The 16,100-nt window shown below is 35.4% G+C and overlaps 2 protein-coding genes and 1 long non-coding RNA gene across 3 annotated transcripts; all 3 read left to right on the top strand.

Moving 5' to 3' along the window:
- The first annotated feature begins 2,350 nt into the window (after positions 1–2,350).
- Positions 2,351–8,326, top strand: LOC107555615 (E-selectin-like). The gene is made up of 19 exons (XM_016238471.1): positions 2,351–2,388; positions 2,484–2,870; positions 3,527–3,637; positions 3,730–3,921; positions 4,020–4,211; positions 4,315–4,500; positions 4,579–4,770; positions 4,892–5,083; positions 5,182–5,373; positions 5,482–5,667; positions 5,748–5,939; positions 6,064–6,255; positions 6,354–6,545; positions 6,670–6,861; positions 6,985–7,161; positions 7,276–7,461; positions 7,748–7,858; positions 7,941–7,962; positions 8,075–8,326. The coding sequence occupies exons 2-19, from the start codon at positions 2,540–2,542 to the stop codon at positions 8,133–8,135; spliced, it is 3,099 nt and encodes a 1,032-aa protein (XP_016093957.1). The 5' UTR covers positions 2,351–2,388; positions 2,484–2,539; the 3' UTR covers positions 8,136–8,326.
- A 1,502-nt stretch (positions 8,327–9,828) lies between these two features.
- LOC107555607 (P-selectin-like) lies at positions 9,829–11,954 on the top strand. Its single transcript, XM_016238464.1, has 7 exons — positions 9,829–9,924; positions 10,038–10,110; positions 10,200–10,571; positions 10,762–10,869; positions 11,464–11,658; positions 11,770–11,856; positions 11,950–11,954. Exons 1-7 carry the CDS (start codon positions 9,865–9,867, stop codon positions 11,952–11,954), a joined length of 900 nt encoding a protein of 299 aa, XP_016093950.1. The 5' UTR covers positions 9,829–9,864.
- Positions 11,955–12,054: 100 nt separating this feature from the next.
- LOC107555616 (uncharacterized) lies at positions 12,055–13,256 on the top strand. The gene is made up of 4 exons (XR_001605183.1): positions 12,055–12,155; positions 12,878–12,967; positions 13,083–13,104; positions 13,177–13,256. It is a non-coding gene; the product is annotated as an uncharacterized lncRNA (long non-coding RNA).
- Positions 13,257–16,100: the final 2,844 nt, after the last annotated feature.

Below are 16,100 nucleotides of genomic sequence, written 5' to 3'. Positions count from 1 at the left end.
CAGAATCTATCAATGGAGTAAATTAATTAGTACAAAATATAAATTCAGACATTTTTTTTTTATTATTGTTGTTGTCTGGTTCTTCATACAGTTTAAGTCAAGCTTGAAAAAATTAAAATGAGCTTGTCAGTGTGACATTGTGCCTGTTATCTCCCTCTCACAACCTCTTCCTTTCTACAGACATGCCGACTTTCCCTCCCGCCCACATCAGCATAGCTACTGTATCTAATCAAAATAGGCCTAATTCCTGTGCTTCTTGTTTTAGGAAATTTTTCCATGTTGTTCATCTAGAATAAAATGAATAAATAAAAAATCCCAAATGAATGCCATAAAAGATTAATGAAAGAGGATCATCCAGGACGTTGTGCATTTTCACCAACACCAAAAATGTCTGATTGTTTGTTTTGTACGCCTTGTTATTGTTATATGAAGTTTATTTAAGTTTTGATGTTATCAATTTAACAATTACTGCTACTTTTCCATTGCCTTTTATGTAGAGATTTTATTGCTTAAACCATGACCCAGACTTTCAGTCATACACTGAGAACTGAACTGAATCTATCATAAGCCTAATATCATCATAAAAATGTTTATTAACCTACATTTTAAAAACTGTGATAATCCAAAGCACAATCATTAACCTTTCAAGTATTTATTGTGAAAATGTTTTTTATTTGCAACTGTCCCTTAGCTGTGACATCATTTCTATCAGATACATTTGCCCAAATAAAACAATAAATATCACGTGTAGAATAACACAATTTTTAATTGTGCAGCTTTTCCTAGCAAGCTGTACTTTTGAAACAGAAAGTCAGACTTTTTTTTTCTAATATTTTTTCAATGTTATTTGCATCATCATCATTTCCACATGTACAATTTTAATTCATTCATTCTGCTTCTAGCCCAGTCTAAGATGTGATAACTATATCATTGTAAATAAATTCATCCACTCTGATCATTCAGGTGAATAAAAAGAATAGAAACAATCATCCTTCATTGGAGATGTTTATATCAGATTTGTTTTTAAATGGATATGTTTGAATGAGTTTTTTATCAATTAGATAAGTTAACTCTCACAAATTATTTTGACACACATTTATTATTATTCTTTTCTCTTCTTTGCTTACTAGTAATTTTCCGGTGCCCTCATGGCAGCTATTTCTATACACATTAAATACACATTATATACAGTACATATTATATTTCAAACACATTAAACAGAGTGGCATCCAAAAAGGGTCAAGTCACACAGAAATAAAGCTGCAAAAACTCAAACTTCAAAACGAGAAACCTCTGGGGATCTTAAGTACAATAACAGCTTTTAAACAAAGGAAATTTGAAACAGGCCAGATAGGTTTAATTACTAAACAAATATGTCTCACTTTCACGTACAATGATTCCTGTCTTACTTTTGATTTTTACTTAAACTGAATTGTAAATATTCGTATGGGTGTTCCTTGTAATAAGTGTTATTATTATTGTTATGCTTACTTTTGCATGATCAGTTTGTCAAATTAATTCATTGTCTTAAAATGTTATGGTATATTTTCCATGTCAGTTGCAACACAGAGTAGAAAAAGTCACCATTAATTGTATTTCCAAGTAACTGGGAAGAAACAGTAAAGGCACCAATGGAATATTACTGGCAACAATTCCTAGTGATTCCCCTCTCGACCCATTATATAATTTTTTCCTTTACAAACAGAGCTGAAAATATTCAGGAAATGTGAGTGTCTCTGCCATCAGATCTCCCTGTTGATTACTTTTTCACACCAAAAAGTGAAAGTTGTAATTGTATACACACAAAAAATAAATAAATACATTTTATACAATTAAAAAAAAAAATCATCCTGAAAGTGTTATTTCTATTTCTGAATATACTGAGAAAATATGCATTCCTCCTGCTATGGCCATATCAGCACTAAAAGCTCTACAGTATTTCCTGAGAGGTCACTTCCTAGCAAACTAACGCCTCGAGAGTGTAAAAAAGAGAAAGTGTTTCCTCCTTGAGTTAGAGAGGGGTATTTCCACAAATTAGAATTCCATTGCTTTTGCTGGCTGATGTCACAAGTGGATCCGGGAAAGGAAGTTCTGAACCATAGCTGCATGAGCTCCTTTATAAATACCCCAACAGAGAGAGATTACCAGACCAGATTCTCAAATCAGAACCATCATATTAGTAGAGAAGTGCAGAGACGACTATTAAGAGGACCATTTCATAGCTGTACAGCTGACAATGGTACGTAAAGCATTTAAATTATGCATTTCTATAATTTTAGTATCAATAACTATTATGTTCATACAGTTGATATAATTCTTTAATTTTGCAGGGTATCTTCAACAAAGTATCATTGCAATTTTTGGCTTCCCTTGTTCTTATTTCTTCAGGTAAGAAAGCAAACCGTACTAGTGTAAAAACTCAACTGAGTATATACAACCTCTAAACATAGTTTACTCAAAGTTGCAATGGTTTAATTCTGCAGTGTTAAACTTATGGAGAGGCACTGAAGGCTGGTCATACAATTCCTCAACGTACACTATGAACTGGGAATCTGCCAGACACTGGTGCAGGCAGCATTACACAGACATGGTAGCCATCCAGAACAAAGAAGAGATTTATCACCTCAACAGTATCCTTCCAAAAGTCAGCGGATATTACTGGATTGGCATTCGTAAAATTAATGGCAGTTGGACCTGGGTGGGAACTAATAAGACACTTACCAAGGAAGCTGAGAACTGGGCAGATAAGGAGCCCAATAATGGAAGGAATAATGAAGACTGTGTGGAAATATACATTAAAAGAGGGAAAGATGAAGGCAAATGGAATGATGAATCCTGCTTGAAGGAGAAGACTGCACTCTGCTACACGGGTAGGTAGTCTTTATGCAATTCTAAAGTTTTTCAAGGCAGGAGTTCACAAACTTTGGGGGGCTAGGGACCCCATAAAGGGGAGAAAAAAAATTCCAAGGATCGCCTTATAATTATAACAGTGATTAAGCATATGCATACTACAATTAACCACTTAGATGACATTTTTTTTCTGTTTTAATTTTTCTGGATTTTTCTTTAATGGGTAAATTAAACTGTCATAATCTAAAAGCATATTTGATTTGATGAGATTTCATTAACTGAATAATAAAACTTTAATGTAACAACAATTTATCAACTTTTATTTTATAACTTATTTAACTATTGCTTAATTTTTTGTCAAACAAAGTGGTGCATAACAGAGCTTTACTGTTAAAATTATGCTGCTTTTGATTTATTCATCCATGTTTTGCCAAATTCCGTAACATTCCACATTACAAAGTCAATTCCATTTTATGACCACATTTTCCCTATTGTGGAAATCATATGGCCCTAATATTATTTTGCGGACCCCCTGGCAATGGGTTGTAAGGTCTTCCAACCTATGCATTTTTCAATTAAAATGAAAGAAAGGTCATTCTGCTGTATTCATTGAATAAACACATTCATTATTGTAATGTAATATAATATAAGTAATTATTAATTTTTTCTTTCTCAGCATCCTGCAAAGACAACTCCTGTGTCAGTGGTCAAGGAGAGTGTGTCGAAACCATAAACAGCCATAAATGCTCATGCTTTGGGGGTTTCTATGGAGAGCGATGTGAAAATGGTGGGTAATATTTCTCTAGATACTGGTAATATATCTATGTTAAAAATTAAACGTGTGAAATGTAACCATGTTACCTGTTTTCTGATTTTCAGTTGTAAAATGCAAACCAGAGGATGTCACCTCACCAGATCGTGCTAGTGTCCACTGCTCTCATCCTTATGGAAATTTCTCATATGACTCTCAGTGTGAATACTCCTGTGAAGAAGGTTATGAACTAAAGGGTTCCAGTATGACAAGATGCACTTCTACCACAGAGTGGTCAAACAAACCACCAACCTGTGAACGTGAGTTGAATTTACACTGAGGAACATTTACAGACGCTGTTCAAACCTGCTTAAATTATTTACACTTTCCTTTGACATGTCTATGAATCTTTTTGCAGTTGTTCAATGTCAAGAGCTGATCAGTCCACAGGATGGCAAAATGCACTGCCAACATCCTATCGGCCGGTTCAGCTATCAATCCGCCTGTGAGTTTATATGTGAAGAAGGATACATGCTGCAAGACTCCAGCTCCTCTACACTGTTCTGTGGGGCAACGGGACGCTGGAATCATTCACAACCCACTTGTGAAAGTAAGACGGGTTTAAATTTACTTAGAATTTTTTTTTATTACAATAGTTATACAATATCTCTGCTTTTGGAGTTTAATGATGATTCTCTTTTTCTGATTTTCAGTTATAAAATGCAAACCAGAGGACGTCACCTCACCAGATCATGCTAGTGTTCACTGCTCTCATGAAAATTTCTCATATGACTCTCAGTGTGAATACTCCTGTGAAGAAGGTTATGAACTAAAAGGTTCCAGTACGACAAGATGCACTTCTACCACAGAGTGGTCAAGCAAACCACCAACCTGTGAACGTGAGTTGAATTTGCATTGTAAAATAAAAATGACTAATTTGATCAGATGCTTTTAAAAACACTTTGACTTTTTTGCAGTTGTTCAATGTCCAGAGCTGACTGAACCACAGAAGGGCCAAATGCAGTGTCAGCATCCAATAGGCATCTTCAGCTATCAATCCACCTGTGAGTTTATGTGTGAAGAAGGATACACTCTGCGAGACTCCAGCTCCTCTACACTGTTCTGTGGGGCAACGGGGCGCTGGAATGATTCACAACCCACTTGTGAAAGTAAGAAGGGCCTAAATTAACGTAAAACATCTATTACAATAGTTCAGTAGTAGTTCTGTTCTTTGCTCTTTAACATCTCTACTCTTTGAGTTTAATGATGATTATTTTTTCTGATTTTCAGTTATAAAATGCACCCCAGAGGACGTCACCTCACCAGATCATGCTAGTGTCCACTGCTCTCATCCTTATGGAAATTTCTCATATGACTCTCAGTGTGAATACTCCTGTGAAGAAGGTTATGAACTAAAGGGTTCCAGTACGACAAGATGCACTTCTACCACAGAGTGGTCAAGCGAACCACCAACCTGTGAACGTGAGTTGAATTTACACTGAGGAACATTTACAGACGCTGTTCAAACCTGCTTAAATTATTTACACGTTCCTTTGACATGTCTATGAATCTTTTTGCAGTTGTTCAATGTCAAGAGCTGATCAGTCCACAGGATGGCAAAATGCACTGCCAACATCCTATCGGCCGGTTCAGCTATCAATCCGCCTGTGAGTTTATATGTGAAGAAGGATACATGCTGCAAGCCTCCAGCTCCTCTACACTGTTCTGTGGGGCAACGGGACGCTGGAATCATTCACAACCCACTTGTGAAAGTAAGACAGGTTTAAATTTACTTAGAACATTTTTTTATTACAATAGTTATACAATACAGTATCTCTGCTTTTGGAGTTTAATGATGATTCTCTTTTTCTGATTTTCAGTTATAAAATGCAAACCAAAGGACGTCACCTCACCAGATCATGCTAGTGTCCACTGCTCTCATGAAAATTTCTCATATGACTCTCAGTGTGAATACTCTTGTGAAGAAGGTTATGAACTAAAAGGTTCCAGTACGACAAGATGCACTTCTACCACAGAGTGGTCAAGCAAACCACCAACCTGTGAACGTGAGTAGAATTTACACTGTAAAATAAAAATGACACATTTGATCAGATGCTTTTTAAAACACTTTGACATCTTTTTGCAGTTGTTCAATGTCCAGAGCTGATCAAACCACAGAAGGGCCAAATGCAGTGTCTCCCTTCAATGGACATCTTCAGCTATCAATCCACCTGTGAGTTTATGTGTGAAGAAGGATACACGTTGCGAGACTCCAGCTCCTCTACACTGTTCTGTGGGGCAACGGGACGCTGGAATCATTCACAACCCACTTGTGAAAGTAAGACGGGTTTAAATTTACTTAGAAAAACCTTTATTACAATAGTTCAGCAGTAGTTCTGCTCTTTGCTCTTTAACATCTCTGCTCTTGGAGTTTAATGATGATTATTTTTTCTGATTTTCAGTAATAAAATGCAAACCAGAGGATGTCACCTCACCAGATCATGCTATTATCCACTGCTCTCATCCTTATGAAAATTACTCATATGACTCTCAGTGTGAATATTCCTGTGAAGAAGGTTATGAACTAAAGGGTTCCAGTACGACAAGATGCACTTCTACCACAGAGTGGTCAAGCAAACCACCAACCTGTGAACGTGAGTTGAACTTACACCGAGGAACATTTAAAGATGCTGTTCAAACCTGCTTAAATTATTTACACTTTCCTTTGACATGTCTATGAATCTTTTTGCAGTTGTTCAATGTCAAGAGCTGATCAGTCCACAGGATGGCAAAATGCACTGCCAACATCCTATCGGCCGGTTCAGCTATCAATCTGCCTGTGAGTTTATATGTGAAGAAGGATACATGCTGCAAGACTCCAGCTCCTCTACACTGTTCTGTGGGGCAACGGGACGCTGGAATCATTCACAACCCACTTGTGAAAGTAAGACGAGTTTAAATTTACTTAGAAAAACCTTTATTACAATAGTTCAGCAGTAGTTCTGCTCTTTGCTCTTTAACATCTCTGCTCTTGGAGTTTTATGATGATTATTTTTTCTGATTTTCAGTAATAAAATGCAAACCAGAGGATGTCACCTCACCAGATCATGCTATTATCCACTGCTCTCATCCTTATGAAAATTACTCATATGACTCTCAGTGTGAATACTCCTGTGAAGAAGGTTATGAACTAAAGGGTTCCAGTACGACACGATGCACTTCTACCACAGAGTGGTCAAGCAAACCACCAACCTGTGAACGTGAGTAGCATTTATATTATGCAAACAAAAAGACGTCTGATGAATATTTTGCAATCGCTCCTTTGAAAAAAACTCTCATGAAAACTGTCTGATCCTTTAATAAATTTCCCCCTTTCCTCACAGTTATTCACTGCCCAGCCATTGACAGTCATGTCAATGGAGAGCTGAGCTGCACTTCCAGCTTTAAATATGGGAGCAAATGCAGCTTCAGTTGTGCTGAAGGATTCCACCTCCAGGGAGCTTCAGAAATCAGCTGTACAAAAGCAGCAAAGTGGAGTCAGGAACCACCTCGCTGTGAAGGTAATCAATAAACGTTTTCCTAATTTATGAATTTGCAGGTTAGTTCATTGTATTTAAAAAAATAAGTTAGCCTAAGTGAGTTTTATCATACTAAACACTTTTTCAATTCTGTAGCAGTGCTCTGCCCACAGCTTTCTGAGCCGATCAATGGGCATATGAACTGCTCATCTGAAGAACCCACCTTTGGCACCTTCTGCATCTTCAGCTGTTATGAAGGCCACCAACTTGAAGACCACAGTAACGAGATAGTGATGTGCAACTACAATGGGAGCTGGTCAGGGGAAGTGGCGGTGTGTCAAGGTAAACAGCTGATAATGACTGGGATGCAGATAAGCCATTTGGTTGATGAAGTGAGAAAGACATTCTAGTGTAGGGGTGGCGAACTCCGGTCCTGGAGAACCGCAGCCCTGCAGAGTTCAGCTCCAACCCTAATTAAAACTCACCTGCCTGTAGCTTCCTAGTAACTGTTCAGACCTTGATTATCTTTGATTAGGGTTGAAGCAAAACTCTGCAGGGCTGCGGCTCTCCAGGACCAACGTTTGCCACCCCTGTTCTATGGCTTATTTCATTTTATTTGTATTTTCAGCTCTTGCATCGCTCTTCAAAGCAACAGAAGTGACTCTTGGTGTTTCAGGCGCTATCAGTGTCTCCGGTCTGGGCTTAGTCCTCTGGATACTGAAGAGACTGAGGAGAAAATGTGAGTCAAACAGTCTACTGAGTTTGTGAACATGTTCTAATTCTTTAATAATATACTGAAAATTATGTCTTTTTGTTTCCAGCTAACAATTTTGACCTGAACAGGTGAGATATGTCTCTTTTTTTGCAGTTATATTGTTCTTGTATCATTACTGTCATTATTTATCACTTTTGGTACATACAGGACTATATCTGCTTTTGTCTGTTTCATTTTTAGTACCTTGGATATTGAGGATCCACCACAGTTTTATAAGAACAGTGTTGACAGTCTCATATAGAGCAAAATAGCATCAAATAGCATACAGCATATCCGGTGAGCATATATTCCTCATGCACATATACAGGCCAGTATGTGTAAAGATAGCGATGTAACATATTCCAGTGAACAATTCATTGAAAAACTCAATTCTTCTTCACGGGACTCACAACTGCCTCACTGGACATAAACATTTATGTCATCACAATTGATTTAAGGCAACAGTCCTAACTGAATGTGATTTTTACTTCCCAATGGAAGCTTTTATGATTTACTTGACTGAACATATTGTTCTGTACTGTATAAATGTACTTGTTTTTATGCTATTAATATACACATCTTTTTGTACTATTTATTGTTCCAAAACTGTATTTGTCCTATTAAACTATTTGTACATGTAAATCAATAAAGTGTGAAGTGTGACTCTCTACAACTTTACGAAAAAACAATTTTTTTTTCTTTACGAAAAAGCATTTTTCAAAATCAAAACATGAATACACATTTATGTGATTGATCATTCCATCTGAATGATCAGCAGTATAATTGAATCTTAACACCTAAATAAAGGCTAGAATTGAGGTCACTGTACACTGTAAGTACAGTTATTGCAGTGAAAGGTTTTGTTCAAATAACCAAGCCCAGGTCATGTTCATCTGGACATATCCTGTGACGGACTTTCCTTCAAGCTGTATATAATCATCAAGTGTTTGTTTTATATTTTAGAGAGTTTGCTTTTTCAGAAATGCCTTTCAGAGGTCAAGGTCTTCTGAATGATCCTTGCCATAAATTACCCACATTTAATTATTTTATTTATTTTTTGTGATGAGTTTAGTCTTCTAATCATTCAATCATAATCATCTAATCAATATACGCATCTCAGCACCATTCTCTTTGTGCAAGTGATGATTTGACAAGATAAAAGAACATATAAGTTAACCAGCATCTCTTGACATTTCTTTTAGGCTGAAGAAAGAAAGACATCTACATATTGAAATGCCTGGGGATGAGTAAATGAAAATGAATGTCTGGAAATGTTCATTTTTGGGAGAACTATGCCTTTAATCTATTTGTAAATGTAAACAAAGTTTGACTTTCATGATGTCATGGGTGTTTCAATGCATTTCCCACTTTTAGCTGAATGCCTAAATCTCCCAAAGCATAAATGTATAATTTTTCAACACCAATGTATAAAAAATAAATAGTAAGTGTGATTGATCGTTCTATTTGTAGGATGATCAGCTGTATATTTGAATTTTAACACCAAAATTAAGCCTGGGATTGAAGTCTCTGTTCTCTTCGTTTATCTTTCATCACCTTTAAGTGCATACAGCCATTAGCATTGTGAATGCAGTGAAAGGTTTTGTTTAAATGACCCAGGTCATGTTCATCTGGACGTATCCTGTGACTGTCATTCCCTGAAGCTGCGTATAATCAGGGAGTGTATGTTAGCTTTTACAGAAATACCTTTCAGAGGTTAAAGTGATCCTGTAATCATTATATGCAACTCAGCACCATTCTATTTGTGCAAGACAGAATTTTACGAAAAGATAAAAGACCATAGAAAAGATAAGCAATTTCCAAAAAGTGGCATTCTTTCCCAGGTTGTTACATAATGTTTATTCTTTTGAACCGGTGAGAAAACATCCTGCAATTTAATGCTAATGACTATATATATGGTGGAAAAACCCACTTTGCCCACAGTTATCAGAGCATATTTGAGAACGGACTGTTGAAATGCAACTAGAGCTGCGATGTACAATATTCTACTAACGACAAGTGCCTCTGTCGAAAGGAGACTAAAGAGAACCATGGTATGCATTTATTATGAAATTTGCATTTCATTTGAACCTTTTTGGTTCAATACAAGCCTTTAAATGTACTATCCATTTATACTAGCAATTAAGTGGCTGTTTTTATTGTTCAGGCTGGAGGTGTTGTGGTGCTTAAAACGACATCTGTGCACATAAGAGTTTTGATACATCTCTGCTTCATATTGGGTAAGTGAATTCTACATTCATCTTCCTTCCAGAATAAAATAAATGTGAGAAATAAATTTAACTTGAACTTTTGATGGACAATATTTTAGTCAGTGTTGAAGGATGGACGTATTACTGGACAGACAACAAGACAATGTCCTGGAATGAGACAAGAAAGTGGTGTCAAAATCATTACACAGACATTGTGATGGTCCACAATGAAAATGTAACACGTTTCCTTAAAGAAAATGTGAAAAACAGAACATCTCCCTACTACTGGATTGGAATGCAAAAGATCAATGGCACTTGGATGTGGGTTGCCAATGGACAAATCATGAAATATCAAAACTGGGCAACCAATGAGCCCAACAACAACAAGTCTAATGAAAACTGTGTGGAATTGTACACCAGCAAAACAAACAATAATGGAAAGTGGAACGATGACAACTGTCAATTGGCAAAGTATCCTTTATGCCAAAAAGGTAAGGAGTTGGAGATGAAAGGTGCCTTACTTGTTCAATTAGTTGATTCATTTCCGGTTGGAGCACATATTTTTATGTATTTTGAAAAATATATAATAGAGTCTAATAGAGACGTTTCTGAGAGAGAAAATCTGAGTGTTTTATAGTCCAGAAAGAATTTTTTTTAATTGATCGAGGTATTTTCTTTCAGCACACTGTCCAAATGATACATGCACTGATAGAGAGGACTGCAAAGAGCAAGTCAGCAGCTTTACCTGTGTGTGTAAACCAGGTTTCTCTGGGCCAAAGTGTGAAACAGGTCAGAACAAACATTATTTCAACAGATAAATAAATGCAAAGTGTAATATATATATATATATATATCTTCTGAGGAAGTGAAATATAAGAATTGTGAAGTGAAAAATCTGCTGAGGAAGTGAAACATATTATAATTTATTGGTGGTTTTCAGCTGGTGGCTCACGACCCAGGGTCTGTTCTGATGCAGGGAAAAAACAATGTTGAATTGACAAAATGATATATAATCCTGCATGTATAATTTTATGATAACCTTATATATTTCACCCAAAAAAATGAAAATTTGCTGAAAATGTACTCACCAACAGGCTATCCACGATGTAGATGAGTTGTTTCTTCATCGGAACAGTTTTGGAGAAATTTAGCATTACAGTACATCACTTGCTCACCAATGGATCTTCTGCAGTGAATGGGTGCAGTCAGAAAGAGAATTCAATTACCTGATAAAAACATACATTTCTCCAATCCTCTGATGAAGAAACAAACTCATCTACATCTTATGTTCTAAGGATGAGTAAAATGTCAGCAAATTTTCATTATTGGGTGAACTACTCTGAAATATTCCTAGATCATGCAGTAATTTTTTTTTCTCTCCAGTCGTTTCATGTGATCCACTCTCTGCACCACTACATGGCAGGATGAATTGCTCCGGTCTATTTGGGAATCATTCCTTCAACTCAAACTGTACATTTTCTTGTGCTGGTGGTTATAAACTGAATGGTACAGCTGAGCTCAAATGCAATTCCTCAGGTGCATGGAACTCACCACCACCTTCATGTGCAGCTGCAAAAGGTATTTCAAAGTTATGAATCTGTGTTTACATCAAAATTTATTTTATGTAAATATATGCATATAGTACAGTACAGAAATGATGATTTTGTAAGTCCATGCATTTTCTTTCAGTACAATGTCCAGAGGACTGCAAAGAACAAGTCAACAACTTCACCCGTGTGTGTAAACAAGGTTTCTCTGAGCCAAAGAGTGAAACAGGTCAGAGCAAACATTATTTCAACAGACAAACAAATGTAAATGAACCAAAGTTATGATTCTGTTTACAACAAAATTTAAATATATGCATGGAAGATTAAGCTGTAATTTTTCTGTTGTAGCGGAGTGTTTTCCCATTCTTTTTTTTGGTGGTGGATTAATGAACTGTAGTGAAGGACGTGACGGCATTAGATCTGCCTGTAGAGTACAGTGTCCACCTGGATATTTGCAGATGGGTTTTGCTGAGTTCACCTGCAGAGCTGATGGCACAAGGAAGTCTTCATTTCCACTCATTTGTGCAAGTGAGGAGTTTGCTCTTTTTAGTTGTGTGCCACAGATACAGTGGGGAAAAAAGTGAGGTATACCTATGATGAAAATTACAGGCCTCTCATCTTTTTAAGTGGGAGAACTTGCACAATTGGTGGCTGACTAAATACTTTTTTGCCCCACTGTATAGAGTACAATGAGAGCATCATGTGATAATAGCAGGAAATAATAAGGGTGTTTAATTTTTTTTTTTTGAGGAATTAATTTAAAAATATTTTAGTAAATATTTTTAGATACCATGTATTAGAAATATTCAGGGAACAATACCTATATATTTATTTTTGCTACCACTAAGCCACTATTTTAACTCCAACAGAGTATGCTGTTATTTATTTAACAAATTAATTAATTTATAATCTGAATAAATAACTGATTTAGCTCTGAATCATTTCCACACGCACACACAAATGTCTTTCAAAACCAACTCTGTTACATTCAAATTATTGAAGCTTTGAGGAACATTGTTGCAAATCATGTTTGAACCCCATGGTTAAATTAAAAATAAATAAATTCAGTTATTACTTTTTTAAATGGGAGAAATGTAAGGGAAAAGAAAAGGGAGGGAAAGGACAAAATTTGAATCTTAAAAATATTCATAAAGCATTTTAGAAAAAACAACATAGCAATTTTCTGATTTTAAATGCAAACATTTTGGCATAAAATGAATTATTTATAGATTTGTTATATCTTTCCTCAGGTTATGTCTATTTTCTGTTTGCTCTTTTGGCATCTGTTGTCATCTCAGTGTTTTGTGGCTGTTTATTTTGTTGCTCCAACTGCAGTAGGAGTGAGTATACTGTGAAGTTTTAAAGAGTCTATCAAATTTCAAACAATTCATTGCAAAGAGAAATATATGTTGTATTATGCATATAATATATATGTATATTGTTATTTTGTTGTAGGTAAAAATACAGTGAGATTAAGGTAAATTATGTTAATTTTTTAATTAAATTTGGACAGTTCACAGAAATCTTACTCCTCCATGTTTTCTTGCAGAACTCAACAAGAAACGGTGAATCCAGCATATGAAGCAGAACACACACCACTAGAGGGCCCTCTCTGTCCAGCATAAAGCCTCAAATCTTCTTCTGTTCATTCTTTTTCATTCTAGCTTTGCTTGTGCAAATATGAAATAGTCAATAATCTTTTTTGTCATCTTTTGCTCAGAAATGCTATATGTTGTTTATTGTTGCTGTACAACAAAAACACTGTGAGCTGTAGAATGTGTGACATTAAAAATCATAAACTATTGTATTTCTAAACATCCTTGTGTTGCTTTTCCTTTTATGGCAGCCTGTGGCGGCTAAACATTTCTAGGTAGGGAGCCACAGCCAACAATTTTAGCATACATCCCGGTATGATTTATCACAGTACAACAAAAGGAAAAGTATTAAAACTTGAAACATTTTAAATAAAGATACTTGTTTTACTAAGTTAAAGTCTGAGGATGATTCCCACAAAACTATATTTTCTGCAAGATAAATTAAAACTAAATATTTAGATTAATATTTAATTTTAATTAATAATTAATTTCATAATTCACAATTTATGTATACAGTGCAACAGCAAAAACTGTGAGGAAAAAATAAATGTTACATTAGTTTAGTGCATTTTCTATACATATACAAGTCAAGCTGCGATAGCAAACAGGACCACACGGAGATGCCAACAGACTACTACAGCTGTCGCCTTAACCTGACTGTATATAAATATAAACGGATCCATTCAGAATTGTTAAACAGAGCAAAACACAGATTAAAAAAGAAAATAAAAACATTCTGATTTTTTTTATTTTTTATTCTGAATTCAAGCTCTTCACACTGGATCTCACAGCGCAGTTTAGTGCTTGCGTGACCTAGACTGATCAGCGAGTAAAAAGGCAGTTTTAATATATTTACAAACTAAAACAGTTTGGTTACCAGCATTCTTCAAAATATCTTCCTATGTTCCTCAAAAGCAACTATTTTTTTAAACTGAAATGATACTCAAAATATAATATAATAATAATAAAATAATAATATTAATTTCTTATTCGTTTAACTGTTGTATAAAATAATTTCCAAATTTGAACTCATTCCTGACTCATGTATTAACTTTATAAGACAAAAGCTCATTCAGGGGCATTTTTTCCCCTATATCTAGAATTGTAAGGGCTGTCCTTGCCATTTTTGCGCTCTTGCAAACTTGCCAGCTCTTTCTAATCCATCATTATTTGTGCATCAGTTCAGTGGAAAAATACTGCACTTTAATATTGCACATACTGAATTTTAATTGCACTTAAAATGGAAGGCCACCAAAACTTTGTGACAACATCTATTATGTGTTTTAGTAAAGGAGATGTCAGTGAGTGCCGGCATGCTGATGTATGCAACTGTGGGAGCTGTTTCTTCAGCTGGTCTACTTTTATTTGGAGGATTAATGTTTCTGTTGATGCGCCAATTCTCCAAAAAGGGTAAAAAATGGAATGATCCTGTTCCACTCTTGGCACCACCATTTTTAAACCATTAAACTAATAAAAATGGTAATTTATTGGGATTTGACAACAACATTAGTTGGTTGGTATTTAACAACCTACTTTCATTGTTATATTTTAATATTTAGTGCTTGCAAACTGTAAACGCCAATCGCAACAAGGACCAATCCAGTCGCTTTCAGGAACAATTTAGCACTAAAACTTACTTGTTCAACTGTTGTTCCAAACCTGTATGACTTTATTTCTTCTGTGGAACATACAACAAGATGCGTCTTATTGTTCTTTTTGTTCATACAATATAAGTCAATGGTAACCAAAATGTTTACCAACATTTCTCAAAATACAAATTCATACAGATTTGGAACAACATAAATTTTCAACTTTAACTGTTAGTTCTAACAAAAAGTTATTCTTCTGCACTGCAGCTAATTACAGTCTGACTGACTCTTCATGGGAAGAGAATTTGAACCCAACATTTGAATTCAATTAAAATACAAGTTTAAGTAAAGTAACTGATATTTTCCATCTTGTTTTGTGCTTGCAATAAATGAAGATTTGAACTGAACTGTGTGTTGAAATATCCATGTCAATAGGCTAGTATGCATTTATTTGCACATTATAAATATACATTTATAGTTTCCAGCATTGTCATATACTAATAATGTAATATCAGTAGGGTCATTCCTATCTTTGTGACACCATCAGGTGTGAGAGAGACAGTGTGAACACTGCCAGAAACACTCTGTTTCACCCACTGTTTCATATAGCATCGCCCTAGATGTGCTGCTCCAGAACAGACACCCAGGCCAGAATGTGCTGCCTCTGGGCACTGTGCCCACTGTCACCCAGGCCCAAAGTCCAGACTCTGGCCTTTAGTTGCCCCTTCACCTTGTTCCTTCTGTAAGAGGCTTTGGAATCAGAAGGTAATGAGCATTTTCTATAGCCACGGTCTCTACTATAAGTGCCAAAACATGTCTAACGGTTTTTTAACATTTACATGTAAATAATTTTTATGAGCTATTTGTAATAGCCTATGCTTTTTGTTAAATTGTGAGCTTATTTAGCCAATATGTGACCCTGGACCATATATGGATCATAAGCGTACATTTTTTTGACATTTAGATTTATACATCACCTGAAAGCTGAATAAATAAGCTTTCCATTAATGTAAGTATTAATATTTGGCTGAGATACAACTATTTGAAAATCTGGAATCTGAGGGTGCAAAAAAAAAAAAATCTAAATATTGAGAAAATTGCCTTTAAAGTTATCCAAATCAAGTTCTTAGCAATGCATGTTACAAAAAGTTTTGATATATTTAGGGCATTTACAAAATATCTTAATGGAAAATGATCTTTACTTAATATCCTAATGATTTTTGGCATAAAAGAGAAATCGATAGCCTATTTTTGACCCATACAATGCATTGTTGGCTATTGCTACAAAA

This window comes from Sinocyclocheilus grahami, unplaced genomic scaffold (genome assembly GCF_001515645.1).
Source record: "Sinocyclocheilus grahami isolate Dianchi unplaced genomic scaffold, SAMN03320097.WGS_v1.1 scaffold540.1, whole genome shotgun sequence".
NCBI classification, from domain to species: domain Eukaryota; kingdom Metazoa; phylum Chordata; class Actinopteri; order Cypriniformes; family Cyprinidae; genus Sinocyclocheilus; species Sinocyclocheilus grahami.
The sequence above is the reverse complement of the archived record's forward strand: the minus strand, read 5'-3'. Positions and strand labels throughout refer to the sequence as shown.

Excerpts from the sequence above, each read along its gene's own strand:
- LOC107555615 (XM_016238471.1), top strand. The coding sequence starts at position 2,540 with ATGAACTGGGAATCTGCCAGACACTGGTGCAGGCAGCATTACACAGAC. Across the intron at positions 2,871-3,526 it reads GACTGCACTCTGCTACACGG|CATCCTGCAAAGACAACTCC; the intron begins GTAGGTAGTCTT and ends TTTCTTTCTCAG. Across the intron at positions 4,212-4,314 it reads TTCACAACCCACTTGTGAAA|TTATAAAATGCAAACCAGAG; the intron begins GTAAGACGGGTT and ends TCTGATTTTCAG.
- LOC107555607 (XM_016238464.1), top strand. The coding sequence starts at position 9,865 with ATGTACAATATTCTACTAACGACAAGTGCCTCTGTCGAAAGGAGACTA. Across the intron at positions 9,925-10,037 it reads GGAGACTAAAGAGAACCATG|GCTGGAGGTGTTGTGGTGCT; the intron begins GTATGCATTTAT and ends TTTATTGTTCAG. Across the intron at positions 10,111-10,199 it reads ACATCTCTGCTTCATATTGG|TCAGTGTTGAAGGATGGACG; the intron begins GTAAGTGAATTC and ends ACAATATTTTAG.